General features: G+C 39.7%; 1 protein-coding gene across 2 annotated transcripts in view; it reads left to right on the top strand.

Moving 5' to 3' along the window:
• kiaa1549la (KIAA1549-like a) overlaps window positions 1-13,072 on the top strand; it is a 90,355-nt gene that overhangs the window by 28,919 nt on the left and 48,364 nt on the right. For both annotated transcript variants that reach the window (XM_017305371.2, XM_017305370.2), the window contains exons 2-6: window positions 361-1,020; window positions 3,066-3,905; window positions 4,494-4,609; window positions 10,032-10,254; window positions 12,422-12,555. In XM_017305371.2, coding sequence (XP_017160860.2) covers window positions 361-1,020; window positions 3,066-3,905; window positions 4,494-4,609; window positions 10,032-10,254; window positions 12,422-12,555 — 1,973 coding nt within the window. The remainder of the gene's footprint in view (window positions 1-360; window positions 1,021-3,065; window positions 3,906-4,493; window positions 4,610-10,031; window positions 10,255-12,421; window positions 12,556-13,072) is intronic.

Here is a 13,072-nt window from a genome sequence, read left to right as displayed (position 1 = left end):
AATTCCTCATGCTTTATCCTCTAAAACATAAGTGACCTATTTTTTGACAGTATTACTATTTTTCCAGCAGTCACAGTTTTAATCCTTTTGGATCTGTATGTCTGAGGCAGGGGAGCAGTGTGGATATTTTTATGTGTGTATGTATTTTCCTCAAGAGTCCATGTGCAAGCAGAGCAAGTTTAAATCCACTGACAGTTGGACAGTAGGAATGACCTTATGAGGAGTAATGATTCAAGGTTTCCAGATGTGTGTGCTGAAGTGAGTCACTTTGTCTCCTTTCTGACAGATGACTCAAACTGCCCCAATTAAACATGAATTTCCTTCCTTCTCTCTCTTTTTCCTCTCTCTCTTTCTTCGCAGCTGAGGAAGGTCATTATGTGTCGATGAAGAACAGTGACATACCTCTGGACCCCACAGTGCCCCCGATCTTGACTCCAGGATTTAGAGACAGGGCTGGGGTTAAAGATGTTGCTCCTGGAGCTGGTCCTGATGCTGAACTCAGACGTTGGCCTGAGGGAAAAGTGTTTGCCGAGGCTAAAACCGCAATCTGGACAGAAACGCAGGAAGGAGTGCGCGCGGGAGCACATGGAAAAGTCTTCGCCGAGGCCGGGATTATGACGGAAACTCGAGCGTGGGCTGAAGCGGGATGGAGGCCGGTCGACGACGCAGAGGAGGAAGCGCTTCCAAGCGTGCCCGAAGATCCGGCTCCCATGCTTGTGCAGGAGAAGCTGAGGACAAGCGGAGAGGTCCAAAGGGAGCAGGCGGCCCTTTCATCGGTTCTTAGCATGCTGACTGAGACTGCAGAGCTGCAGACTCCAGCAGTCAGAAAACCTTTAGGGCTGCTGTCTAAAGCGGCTTGGTCTAAAAGCTCTTCTTCATCCAAGACCTTATCTTCCTCCACAACAAAAGCATCCTCTCCTCCCTCCTCTCCATCCAGTAAAAAACCGAGTCAGACTCCACCATCGACCAGTTTGTCTGTGGTTACTGGAAACAACAACTCTTCAACCAACTATAGTTTGGGTAGGTAATATTTTTTTCAGTTATCTGGAAAAAGTTTTAATTTGAATTTTCACAATTTAGCACAGCAGAGGCACAATCCTTTATTGGGATTTTAAGACCGACCAACTGAAAGTAGGGTATAATTTTGAAGTGGAAAAGGATGAATGGTTTAAAGTATTTTTTAACAAGTAAGTCTTAAAAAAATTATTAGTGTATTCAGCCCCTTTAATCTGAAGTCCTTAATTAGCATTTATCACACACATTTAATTTAAAATGGCTGTGTTCCCTGTGTGCAAACTGAATTTGAATTTAGCTCGTCAGTGAAAGCCTCATAGGTTTGTTGGAGAACATTAGAGAAAGAGCACAGCAGGCATAAACAATATCATAAACTGTAGAAAATTCACGTAACACCGTTTAATCCATCATCTAATAATATGATACAAATTGAAGATGTAGATATTTATTGTAAAAAATGTCAGTGTTGGTTTGTCAAATAAAACTCCAATGGCACGCTGCTGTTTTTTTAGTGTTTTGTAACAGAATTAATCATTAACTGAGCCTTTTTCTATAGTAATTATCAGGATTTAGCAAACTGAAGAAGACGTGTCTGAATTTGGTGTCTGATAAACTGACATGATTCAGTTTATGCTTCAGTCGCCTCAGCAGCTTCTCAGGGAAACACATGGAGGTCACGCTGCTGAATGCTTCAGCAACGAGTCCCGCAGACATCCATCATTTCTGCATGACCAATTGTAATTTTTAACAGTGATTTAATCTCAATAGATTGCTTGTAATAATTAATATTAACAATTCATTTTAATTGAATTCATTGAACTGAATTTAACTCAGTGTTTTTTTAGCTTTATTGCCAGTAAATCGTCACCTCTAACATTTCATCAGTGTCTCCATCATGTATATCATTTCATCATCTTAGACTTATCGCCACCATCATAATCTTCATCATCTTCGTCATCATCATCATCATCATCATCATCATCATCATCATCATCATCAGTCCCATTTCGTAGCCTCCATCCCTCTCCGTTTCCTGTGTCTGTTTTTGCCTCAATAATAAGGTAATTATTACACAAATATTTAGCTTTCTGAAGAATGTGCAGGAGAAAAGTAGTGTGTCTCCAAGCCTTTCAAATGATTTCACAAACCAGATTGCTTGGGCCCCCTGCTGGTACGACATTGTGGGGGAGATACGATTGAATCTGGAGATGTTTTTGAAAATGAAAGGTAGCCTGCCTCATGCATTTGCAGTCACAATCCTAGTATAAAAGTATATTCAGGTTAACATGTTAATATTCAATATTCTGTAGGGAATTAAAAACTACCAACTTGAAACATTTTTTTTTGTACGTTACTTAAATCAAATACAAGTGAAGTGACAGCTCAGGCTTGATAGGTTTGTTGTTATCCTAACTCTGGTTTGGATAAATGTGTGTCACTGCATTTAGAATATAATAGTTGTTCAGCAATTAGGAAATACAAGAAGTAAGTACAGACTTGGAAATTGTTAGATAGGTACACATTTAAAGGGAAAGTACGTAAGCTGGAAAGTAGAGACAGAGACCCGAGAAATTAAAAGTAACCTGTTTTTCTCCTTTTCCTCAAAAGTTCAGGTCGTATTGAGGGAAAGACAAAAAAAGGCATTTTTCAGGAATGTCTAAAAAATCTTGACTAGGATTCTTTGTCCATGATAAAGATAATTTAAGGTCACGTATTGGTGACAACCTTTTCACAGGTGTCTTAGTTGTAGCTTTTCTTCAACAAACTCTACAGGTGAATTAGGAATGAAACAATGGATGAATATGTGGTCACCTGATGACCACTTCAGAGTATGGTGGAACATCTGTGCATCTGTAATGCTGTGGACTTACTTCTCTACTCTCCTTGGAAGCTTAGTTAGAGTCCATGAAGTATGTAAAATACCAGGACATTTTAAATCAATAAACCTTTTGTGCTCAGCAGGGTTTTCTGAACATATCTGAAGCAAGACACTGCATTTAGAAATTCTTTAATATTTTATTTTGACTTATCCATGTTCTTTTTCCCTTCAGATGAATTAGTGAGCGGCCTACCAGCGTGGGATCTTCCCACTGTACCTGAATCTCTCCTGTCCACAGTGGGTGACCATGACATCACACTTCCTCCCAATGTAACAAGCCCTTTCTCCACCCACCAGTGGAATACCACCATGCCTGTGCGTCCCAGGATCCCCATACAGAACACAACCACAGCAGCCACGACCATAAAGACAACCCCGTCGACAACCACCACTTCAACTGTGTCGTTTTCTACTACGAAGAGAACAGAAACACCACCAGAATCCACAATAGCCCAAAATAACGCCAGCCAGGACACTGTGACCGATGGCAGCCTTCAGCTGACAACAGTAACCACAACAACACCCTCAACGACCAGCATTACTGTTAATAGCACAGAGATGGCAACACAGGAGGCAGCGACTCCTGGGAGCACAGAGGCTTCTCTATCGAACATCACAGCTGCTGCACCCACAGAGGAAACGAGGCTCTTCGTCGCTACAACCGCGACACCTCCAACAACGACCTCTACGACCGTGCAAGCCCCCACTACCACCACCACAGTCACGGTTCCCCCAACTACTACAACCACCACCACAACCACCACCACCACTCCAGCTCCCACTACAACCACCACTGCCTCAACTACTACTACTGCTCCCACTACTACCACCACCACCACCACTTCAACAACTACTACTACTACCACCACCACAACAGAAGCACCCACCACTACGCTCATCCCCGCTCAAACTACACCACTTCTGACAACAACCACACAAAGTCCCTCCACCACCAGCGCTGAGGAAATACCTCTGCCATGCAATGTGACGGAGAAGTTCTGGGTCAAAACGGGTAGGAGACTTTGATATCCGTATTTGAAGTTTTAGAGCTCAACACATGTTTGAATACGTTTTAGAAAATAATCTACAATGAATATTATCTTGTTTTTGAAATAGTTAACATATTCTTAAATTGCACTGCAGTGGAATTTTGAATTATCAGTGATTTTCTTCACATTTTGAATACAAGCAAAATGTCTAAAAGTGATTTTGGTGAAAAGCTATTAAAACTTTCTGAAGATTTTTCAAAGCTTGTTTTTGGGCGTTAGCTGCTTTTTCACCCATTTTCTTTTCAGTGCCTAACAATTGGCAGAGGAACATATTTGCATGTATGTTATGTCATTCAGACGCAAGAAGACTGTAATCTGAAGTCATGAACTAAGCCCCTTGAGGTCCATTGTGAAGTATTCATGGTCAAGGATGATTTGGAGAGCCATTACTCGGCTGGACTGTGTATAGAAAATCGGCTTGTTGAAAAACAGTTGTGGTGATCATAATCCAGTTGGTGATATGCTGTTGCTAAAAAAAAAGGCAAATCCAAACCAGCTTGATTATGTACTGAGCTTCTTTACTTAAACCTTTTTTCTTTAAATCTTTACAGTGTTGTCTATGGAGCTGCGCAGGAATCGCCTGGACCTGATTCTAAAGCAGAACCTTTCTAAAGGACTGAGCCATGCTCTGCAGAGAGCCCTGAACGACTCCAAAGCCTCTGCGCAGGTCAGTGTTTCCAGCGGCTTTATGTACGCCGAGCGGCTTTTCACTGGTAATCAAAAGGTCATCATCTTGTGACAAACCCACTAGGCCTGGTCAGTGGGTTTAAGAACAAAGGTCTTACATACAGACTTTGCAGTATCAATCAAAAGTAAACTAAGTGCTGTTAAGTGTACAATAAAAACTGCTAAATACTGTCACTTATTTTCTCTTTTGTAAAATTGCAAACCATAATTTGCATAGCATGTTGTGCAGAAAACTCTATCTGCAGTTTTTTTTCTGCTAAACAAAACACTAAAAAGAGAGAATATTCCCTTGAGGACGGAAACGTCTTCTCTGTGTTACGAATCTTAGGATGACTCAGCAAAATGTCAAATAAAAACATAGCAGAAGCTAGCAAACTTTGCAAATGGCTTTGAAATACAGGTTGTTAACTAGTGAGCACATACAGTGTTGCAGAAACATTAATATCTAAATAACAGGTATCACTGGAGGGAACAGAAAAATAACTTTTCAGTAATATCTATTTCAGATAAATAGTACAGGAAAGCCAAAGTGTAAAACAGTTTTTAATGTGATCAGTTTAAGATTGTTTTATATTTCATTGTTTCCTTTACTGGTCAAAAATAGTTATTTTTCAGTAAGGTGGGTTATACTTCCATCATCAAAAAAAAACATACAATATTGAACCAAATCCACATGTATCAATGTGAAGCTTTCACAAGTGACATCCCCTACAATAATTGTTACCATAAAAGACCAGCCACTGACCACAAAACTGAATATGATTGGCTAGTCAAAATGCCTGCCCACAAACTGCAGATGTAAATCTCTCATCAGCTAATTATTCTTCTGAGAATAAATGACTGGAAGGCATAAAGCTTGGTGAAAAATAACATCTGTGTTGATCTTACCTCAGCCATAAGCCTCCTCTAGAGCCCTCAGTGACTGGAGAATAAACTAGTTATGTCATAAAAGAAATATTTTTTTCATCTTTTTATACATTTTTCAGCTCTCCACTATCAGCTTGGGAAGCTCTGAGTGCAATGCGTAGTCCAAGTGCCCCAGTGAAATGGCACTGCAGCTTTTTACTAGGATCCAGAACTCCTGTAAAAGCTTTTATTTTTACATACACTGAAGATCCAAAGAGGAACAGCTGCTGGGATTGGACAGCATTTGATGACTCAAGGAGCGTAAAGATGGGCTTATTTTTGCCTTTTATGTACAACTTCAGATTTTACGTTTATGAGGTTTTTTTTCTTCATTGTCTCCAGTAACATTTCTCTGCTGCTGCGCTTGGTCAAAGAGCTTCCATTTAATTCTACTGAGATTTAAAAAAATAAAATAAAATCTGTTTTATTTTAAGCCATTTCGCTGGTGTGTCTGTCCTGAGTACTCGTGTCTTCTATATTTAAGTTGTTGGTGTAATTTTCTTTTTTTTTCCTGACAAAGACTCATCCATCCATCCATCCATCCATCCATCCATCCATCCATCCATCCATCCATCCATCCATCCATCCATCCATCCATCCATCCATCCATCCATCCATCCATCCATCCATCCATCCATCCATCCATCCATCCATCCATCCATCCATCCATCCATCCATTTATCCATTTTCTTACACCCTTGTCCCTTAAGCTGGAGATAGGCACCAGCACCTCCCGACAAAGACTCATGCAGGTAAAAAAAGGAGATATATCTCCTGTACCATTCATGAGAGAGGTGACAAATGGATATGATATATTAGGCGATATCGAGTTTATTTAGGGAGACCATTCCCACATCCCACTGCCACTCTTACATAATGCTTGTTTTCATCCTGTGTCAACCACATGGCTCCATCTCCATCTCCTCTTCCCTTCCTCTCAAACCATCACTATCAGCTTTTTCCTTTCATGTATATTTCAATATTTACATCTCTCAAATTGCTCTCCCCCTTCATCTTCCTGATGAGATTACACCCTTGGTCCAACTAGATCGATTTTCTGCCAACATGCCCGTCTTGCCTGTTGTACTAGTCGGCTCGTTGTGGCTGTCCGCCTCTGTCTGTCCACCTGCCTCTCTTCATCTCACTTTCTGTCCGTCTTCCGTCTTCATCCGCCTGCTTTTGCTATTTTTATCCAGTTGTTTGTGAGCCTTCGTGGGGAGTGACTCAGTATCTCTAAGCTCCACGGCACTTTCATCTACCCCCTGCTACACACAGACACATTCCTCAGCTCTCATCTTCTCCATCTGAAAACCTAGACTGCGGTTTGATAATCAAAATTAATCTGTCGAGGGCGAAAAACACCGACCAGGAAATAGTAACAGTTCAGATCTTGAAGCGCCTGGATGCAGTAGCAATGTTGTTGAGCAAAATCTGCCCCCTACGTGATTCGGGTTTGTTAAACAGCATGAAATTAGCATGCAGCGATGCTTAATGTGTTGCATCATTGAACAATGTTGTTAGCCATAATTACTTACCAAACTGGGCAGTTTTACAGCTGTCAGCTGTTGGCAGGGAGCAAAGGAGGTCAGTTCTGGCTCCCTTTGTTAAATTTAGCAGTCCTCTTCAGAAATGCAAAACAAAGGTTAAGCAATCAGCTTTAACGTGGAGTTTAGAAATTAAAAATGTATTAACATTTTAGTGTTGCTGTCTAGTATTTTTAGTTTTCGCACTGGTGGTTTCTATTTAATTAGCAAGTGGTTTATTACGTAACGAAGAAGGGATATAAAGAAGGGAAACATGAAGTCATTTTTACTGATCTTTTAAATATTTATCTCCTATTTCATGCTATAAAAGCATGCAAAGCAGATTTTAATGTCACTAATGTCAATAAGTGACATTAAAAAAGCATCATTGACACCATGTGCATTATGTATGCATTGCCTTTAAGTTTTGAGAATATCATTTCACATGAAAGGCAGACTTTATAAACGCTGTCTGAAGGTATTTTGCTCTCTAAGTTTTGTGGTTGATAGACATGGACAGCTTGACAAATGCTAAAGTGTAAACAAGATAAAAAAAGGGATGAAATAGACAAATAAGACAAAAATATTGTGGAGGGTATGGAACTAAGATAAGAACTCATGTAGTTTATACATAAGCAAACTAACACACAAAAAAAATAAATAAATAAATCCAAAATTCAAAAAACATAAACAGTAGAAATAGGAATAAAAAAAATCAACAAATTTTTGATCAAATCTAAAAAGGTCGAAAGCCTCAAGAGCTTAGCAGCATTAGATACAATAAAAAAAATGTTAAATAGGATCATACGTCAAGGTTGACTGATTCAGTTTTTGGTGAATCAGAACAGTTTTTTCTTCACTGTATTCCCTTTGAGCTGCCGGTTTAGAAAAAACACAAGGAGATTAACACAAACACAGACAAAAATAAAACATCTGAAAGAAACAGTCAATATTTAATTTTATGCTCATTACATTTTAGTTTAGACTTCAAATGCAAGATCCAACTGCAATTTTTTGTGTTTTCTGATGAAATGCAAAACCCAAAGGTGGCTTTATGGATATCAAACTGAGCATAATTGAAAAAATGTTTAAAGAGTTGCTTGGAAAAAAAATGAGGCTGAAGCTTTTACTTGGACTCTGCATAAAGAGAGGTGCTGGGATACAGTTTCATTCAGAGAGGATGTCTGTTTTAGATAAAAAGATCAGCCAGGAGACGCCAGCTTACACTCAGGGAGAGAAAGAGGAGAGGAAAAGATGGTTGTGGAGAGAAAGAGAGAGAGAGAAAGAGTGAGAGAGAGAGAGAGAGAGGAAAAAATACATAACAACAACAACCTCAGCTACTCAGAGTGGTTGAAGGTTGAGGGTACATGAAGGTGGGTGGTGTCAAGTTGCAGAAATCCATTCTTTGACTCACCACAGTTGTCTGTGTGTGTGTGCTTTTTTTTTTTCAGGATATGGCCAAAAGTCTCAGAATCGAGCTGAAATTTGTTCTTAATGCAGAGCTAAACTGAAATGAAACCAAGAATTATAAATATTCATATGCGGACGCTTGAGCCTTCAAATCTAAATCCAATACATAATAGAGCTGTCCTTTTTTCACAGGACAGCTCTATGAGCCTATTTCAGATGTTAACACTAAAGCTGTCTTTGTTTTTTGTTTTACTGCTTATATTCCTTGGATAAAATAACAACACAATATCTCCAAGACAAAACAAGCATCAGCATGTTTTTCTCTAAACCGTACGCAGGCACCCACATTTATGTAAACTTCTGGTAAAGATGTGCAAACAGCCTTAAAATAAAATAAAATTTTTAAAGCAGTTTGATAATCTCACTGTTTTCTCTCCAGCTTGGCTCACAGGTCGAGTGGGAATATTCTGCTTTTCCATTTATTGATCATCTATTTAATGCAGGATCCGCTTAAAGTGTCCATTACTTAAAAAGAAGTCTTAATTCCCTCTGATTAAAGGAGAATTAATACAGTAATAAACAGTTATATAATTATTTAAATAATTATTCACTGAATTAAAGATAAGACGCATTTATAACACTTAGTTGCTTCAAAAACATTTTTTCAAATACATTCTTCATGAATCTTTCCTTGTAATAATTTACAAAGTGTTTATTGCAATGTAGAACATGTGAGAAATAAATACCAGTTTAATAAACAACATAGATGACTCTGTGTTTAATGTAGATGGTTGCATAGATGCATTGTCGATTAGTGCTAAATTAGTCGGTTTTGCCCTCCATGTGTATTCTCGCAAATAAAAAATGTGCCAAAAATAATAATACCAAAGAAAATAACTTTTTGTTTGCATTTGTGATGGTAGGAAAGAGTAGACTTCTGTTTTTTTTTTTTTGCTTCATTTATGGAAAATAACCCAGCACTGCCTTCAATGAATGGCAGTTCTATTTTGAGAAGTGGTTAAAGTTATGCTAGTGCTGCTCAATATATTGCACATCCTCAGTGTAGTACCACATGGTGCAATATTAATATTGCAATGGACAGCTAGGGTTGCAACATTTATTGGATGTTTTATTTCAGGTGTCAGGGGTTTGCACTTTGCAGGCCAATAACAAAGAAACACAGATGAATGGAGTCTTATTACGGCAGAAGCACAAACCTGAGTTCAAGATGCTGCAGCTCACAGTGGTGGATGCTTCAATGACAGCCGAGACAGTGAGAAGGAAAATGCACACTTATTGCATCTAATATAATCATTGATTTAGAAATGTCACGTTGCCCCAATGTATATACCTTAGTGAAACAGTAAGCTGTTAAAAATGCTTCAGCTCCTTTCATTTTCTAGGAATTTTTAGCTAAAAATGTGGCACTGTTGCATTTGTAAAAGCAATAATTTGTTAGCAAGTGAGTAGGTGACATAATGTGTTAAAAGTTAGCTTTTTCTAAAATCCTCAGTGTTAGTTTATGCTGCAAAGTGCAAACCTGAAAACATGTCTCCGTCACAGGTGGAGCGAGACGACTGCAGCCCCCACAACCTGACTCTGGGCTACTACGTGACCAGCGGGAAAACTGTCTATGTTTCCTCCATGGTTGTCGAAGCTCTGAACGTTTACGGCTTTGACAAACTGCTGTCTGACATTAGGCAGCACACCCCGCTGGTCAAGGCGGTTCTGGTTCCCGTGGCGACCTGGATCAGCGCTCCCCACATTCACCTGCAGCTCAAAACAGGTGAGAATAACTAAGATGAACATCGAAGTGCGTGACCCTAAAATCCAGCAAAACCAGCTTCTCGTTCCAGAAACTTGATTGTAAAAAGACAAAAACCTGCAGGAGGGGAGGATTAAATTGATTCCAGGAAGAACAGAACCGAGACAAAATTAGAAAGACTCTGATTAGCTCTCCTTTACTCCTCTTTGATACCTTAAATCCCATACAGACCCCCATGATTGCAGAACAAATTGGTCCAATCACTTAGTCAGCTCTTAAGCCTCACAACACATTTCAGCACACACACACGCACGCACCCCCCCCCCACACACACACACACGCACGCACACACAGTTTTGTGTGAGCAAGGTCAGACAATCAGCACAGTTAAGAGACTGTATATCAGAATATACATTTTGAGAATAGTATGGTATTTCTCAACATGGATCCACAATTTTAAATCAATGTTGCTTCAGTTTTGATTGAACTAATAAGAAAGAATAATTTTAATTTTAATCTGAGCTAAACTTGTTGCATTTCCATTTATTTTTGTCTTTGTAGCTTGTAATCCATGGGCCGTGTGTTGTGGCAATCAGCATTAATTGGTGCATATGGGTGCCTCCCTCACTATAGAAACTCAGAAAATCTGATCACTGACAACAACATTTTCCTCTGAGATGTTCAGCTGCATTTTTACGGAGATTAAATTACACAGACGTGGAAAGGTTACCTCCTGCCTCACTGTTATGAACAACTTTGTGTTGGTCTATGATATAAAATCCCAATAAAATATGCCGATGTTCATGGTTGTGATCAAATGTGGACTAAAGTATAAAGTCTTTTTTAAAAAACTGTTTGGGGTATAAAGTGCCAAATAGCTGTGCAGGAAAATTGATTGTGGTCTATCCAAATGCAAGCAGTGAGCTAGAGGCAGTAGGATGATGTAAATAATAAACTTAATTTGAAAGAAAGCATGAATGTAAAGTTAAAATGGAGGAGAAAAAATAACATTAGACAGAAAGCATATGCATCTTCAGCAACAGAAAAAAAATAAACAAACACTACCTGAGGTTAGGCCTAAAAATAAAAGCACTGTGGATAAGATACCCAATCCATCATGCTGTATCTGGAATCTGTATGTTTGGCTCTGTTGTTAGTATTAATGAAAGCAGCTCTCTGGAGGGACGTCTGTGCGACCGATAAACCTGAGTAGCAATGGAAACGAAGAGGATTATCGCCTCCATCTAAACCGAAGCCCGAGAAAACGAGCGGCGCACCGTCAGAAGCGGGGAGGCGCAGCTCCGCGTAAACAATATTGAGTCCATCAGCAGATTATGAACGTTACCCGTTGCCCTCTATTTTCTTGCTCCATTCCATCTTTATTATCCTTTGTTTTGAGAATTAACTCGAAACAGGACTGCGGTGCCGAAGGGGGAGCCGCGTTCTGACCTAAATTCAAACGGTGTGTTGCTGATGGGTGCAGTCTTCCTTCAAAGTCCCAACATCCTTCACTGGTCTCAGTCTGAATCGCTCTGCAGGCACAAACCCTGCTGACCCAGTTGGTAATTTCATGCAAATTGTACTGCGGCGGGTAAATTGGCAAACGTATCTACGGTTAATGAGCTGAACAACTGAGAGATTGATTCTTGCTTGTGCTTCAATTCCCTGCTTCATATGCAGCAGCATGCTAATACGCTGGGAGGTTTTGTTGCGGTATGCATCACACTTCCTGCAGTAAAATATGCCACTGGTCGGGACAAGACTTCGTCACCGCTGTTACAAATAAAGACTCAAGACTCAACTCAAGAACTACTTCACAATAATAGTGAAGTAGTTGTGATATGTTATTTCCTAACAGCACTTTGTGAGCTTAAATATTTTGTCAACTTCCAAAACTGACCGACTGGACAAATACATTATTTGTATTTAAATTGTTCATGAATATCCCTTAAAATACATAAAAAAACCTACCTAGTTCTTCATACAAAGGGTTCTTAGATATTCGGATTACGCCCACATTTGATGTGGTGTTGTCAAGGTTAAGACGCGCTTCCTTCATACATGGAATACCGTTTTAGAAGAAAACCAGAGTGAGATCCACCCCTAACCTAACGCAGCCTGTTATTCTCTTACTACTCAGATGGTGCATAAATAATCCCTGCTTTGCTCTTCCTTGCCTGGCTTGCAGTGTTAAGATTTGTTGGACCTGCAGACAACATCTACTCGTGCAGCTTCGTCCAGATGCTGGAGCAGCGGCTTGAGAATGCCTTTGAGGAGGCTCAGGATAAAGTGTTGGAGACCTACAACAGACTCACAGTGGAGGTACGGGACGAGTGCACCGAGACTATTTATAAGGCAGACAGCCAAATGCGTCCTGTCTGCATGCAGCATGCTAATCAGACTAGCATTTATAATACAGCTCCAGGTGGATTTCCACACCAGCTCAGTCGCTCGCATACTTATTCTTGTTTTTGCTTCAGCGGCGCTGGCCGCAAGCTTTTTTTTTACTGTGGCCAGATGGCTTCTTGAAGCAAAAGTTACCAAAAATAAGACAGCTATAGTAACACTCTGCACTTGACTGAAGGGGGGGAGGGAGGTAGCTTCTGAGAAATGTTGTTTATATTTTTGGAAACAGCAAACTGTAATAAATCTAGTTTTCATACATAAATCATACAAATTTCTCTGCCAAAGTCTTCATCTGTTTGCAGAATATACACTGCACATGCAAACACCATCAAAACCATAAAGTAGGTCTCAACAAGCAAACGGAGATATAGGCTCCATTCATTATTTATCCCCTGAAATATTAACGCTCGCAGAGAAATGTGATGGGAATTCT

This window comes from Poecilia reticulata, chromosome 6 (genome assembly GCF_904066995.2).
Source record: "Poecilia reticulata chromosome 6, P_reticulata-male-v2, whole genome shotgun sequence".
Taxonomy (NCBI): domain Eukaryota; kingdom Metazoa; phylum Chordata; class Actinopteri; order Cyprinodontiformes; family Poeciliidae; genus Poecilia; species Poecilia reticulata.
The sequence above is the reverse complement of the archived record's forward strand: the minus strand, read 5'-3'. Positions and strand labels throughout refer to the sequence as shown.